The sequence below is a fragment of the Mandrillus leucophaeus genome, unplaced genomic scaffold (genome assembly GCF_000951045.1).
Source record: "Mandrillus leucophaeus isolate KB7577 unplaced genomic scaffold, Mleu.le_1.0 Scaffold295, whole genome shotgun sequence".
In the NCBI taxonomy this organism is placed as follows: domain Eukaryota; kingdom Metazoa; phylum Chordata; class Mammalia; order Primates; family Cercopithecidae; genus Mandrillus; species Mandrillus leucophaeus.
This window is the reverse complement of record NW_012103087.1, coordinates 428,433-430,531: the sequence shown is the minus strand read 5'-3', so window position 1 is coordinate 430,531 and position 2,099 is coordinate 428,433. Positions and strand designations below refer to the sequence as shown.

General features: G+C 38.5%; 1 protein-coding gene across 1 annotated transcript in view; it reads left to right on the top strand.

Annotated features, from left to right (window-relative positions):
* The window catches only part of YEATS2 (YEATS domain containing 2), a 133,597-nt gene that overhangs the window by 51,029 nt on the left and 80,469 nt on the right, over positions 1-2,099 (top strand). Inside the window, exon 6 of the mRNA XM_011986167.1 lies at positions 1,625-1,669. Coding sequence (XP_011841557.1) covers positions 1,625-1,669 — 45 coding nt within the window. The remainder of the gene's footprint in view (positions 1-1,624; positions 1,670-2,099) is intronic.

Genomic DNA, 2,099 nt, shown 5'->3' with positions numbered 1-2,099 from the left:
TTTTTTTTTGTTTTTGTTTGTTTGTTTTTTGTAGATCTCCCTTTTTCACCCAGGCTGGTATTCAGTGGTGTGATCATGGCTCATTGCAGCCTCAACCTCCTGGGCTCAAGAGATCCTCCTGCCTCGGCCTCCTGAGTAGCTGAGACTACGGGAACCTGCCACCACGCCTGGCTAATTTTTGTATTTTTTGTAGAGACAGGCTTTCACCATGTTGTCCAGGCTAGTATTAAACTCCTGGACTCAAGCAATCAGCCCGCCTCAGTCTCCCAAAGTTCTGGGACTACAGAAGTGAGCCACAGAGCCTAGCCTCAGGTTGTTGACTTTTGAAATAATATAGAATAAGGCTTTGTTTTATAAGAACCCTAAAAATGTTTGATGATAGCCTTTGTGTCTCCTGAAATCATTTCTACTCCAGGCAAAACCTGTTCCTGTTACATTTCTTGTATGCTTTGTTTTACAATTCCTCTTCTTGTATTGATAATAGTTCTGTCCTGTCCAATGTCCCTCTTAAAATTTGGTCCCAACAATGAAACATAAACCTGTGCAGATTACAGAGAGACTGTGTGCTCTGGAGACTATGAAAATGGATGTAACCTAAAATTGCCTTTTATTTTTTTAGCAGTCATACCATAGGCTCAGGTTTAAATATTAAAACTCCAGACTTCTTCCGTGGAACCACTATTAATCCACCCTGTATTGCTTTTTATCTTGTGAACTCTAAATCTCATAACTGACTGAGTTGTCCTCTCATGTTGGCTGCTAAGAAACTCAACCAGATGTGACACCTACCTCTCATAAGCCTTTAAAACCTTGTATTTACTAATCTACCCTGGCTTCATTTTTTCCCTCTCTTTTTTTTTCTACCCAATTTAATACTTTTCTGTATTAATCTTGTTGTATGTTTATATTGTTATCACAAGTTCTTTTTTTAGTGGTGGAATATAAATTTACAAATAAGAACTTAACCTTTTTCTGGGTAATTGTAAACTCTTGTTTATATTATTAACATTCCCTCAGTTTATATTCCTCTCTCGAAAAGCAAATTATGATGCCGGTATATTTGAAGTCATTAGCATTGCCTCTACTGCCTATATTTTCATTCTTTTTTTTAAGTGCTTAGTAAATACACTCCGAGTATATAATTGTGTCCAAGAATGTATGCATTTGAAACATGTATAGCCTGTCATTTAAAATATCTGTACATAGTCTTTGTAAACCTCATCTGTGTGGCTGCATGATATTTCAGAGATTGATGGTCCATGGTTTACTTACACATTCCTTTGTTCTAGATTTTTATATTGTTTTTAGTTTGGTTATAGATAATGCTGCAGTAAACACCTTTTTGTGTAAAACTTCCTCCATTTTTACATTGTCCTTAGAATAGGTTTTTTAAAATGTATAATTTATATTAAAAATATAGTAACTGTATGTCTGAGGTTTTTATTGATTTTTTTTTTTTTTACTCAATTTTTTTATTGAAGTGGTGAATTTATATTTTACGTTATGAAAGAGTTGATCCTATGGTATGAAGACTTGCAAAAGAGCTGTAGGTAAGATTGTATCCTTTGATAATATGTAAGTAAGTGCAGTGACATTTAACACTCTCCCTTTTGTCTTTCCATAGCTGGATAGAACTTATACTGGCTTGCAGACTCTTGGAGCAGAGACGGTAGGTTTTTTTCCCTACAGTATTATCTGGGAATGAGTAGGATGAAAGTTGATCTTCATTTTTGTTTGTTCATTTGTTTGTTTGTTTGTTTGTTTTTGAGGCGGAGTCTCGCTCTGTCGCCCAGGCTGGAGTGCAGTGGCCGGATCTCAGCTCACTGCAAGCTCTGCCTCGCGGGTTTACGCTATTCTCCTGCCTCAGTCTCCCGAGTAGCTGGGACTACAGGCGCTCGCCACCGCGCCCGGCTAGTTTTTTTGTATTTTTTTTTAGTAGAGACGGAGTTTCACCGGGTTAGCCAGGATGGTCTCGATCTCCTGACCTCGTGATCCACCCATCTCGGCCTCCCAAAGTGTTGGGATTACAGGCTTGAGCCACCACACCTGGCCTGTTTGTTTGTTTTGAGACGGTGTCTTCGCTCTGTCACCCAGGCTGG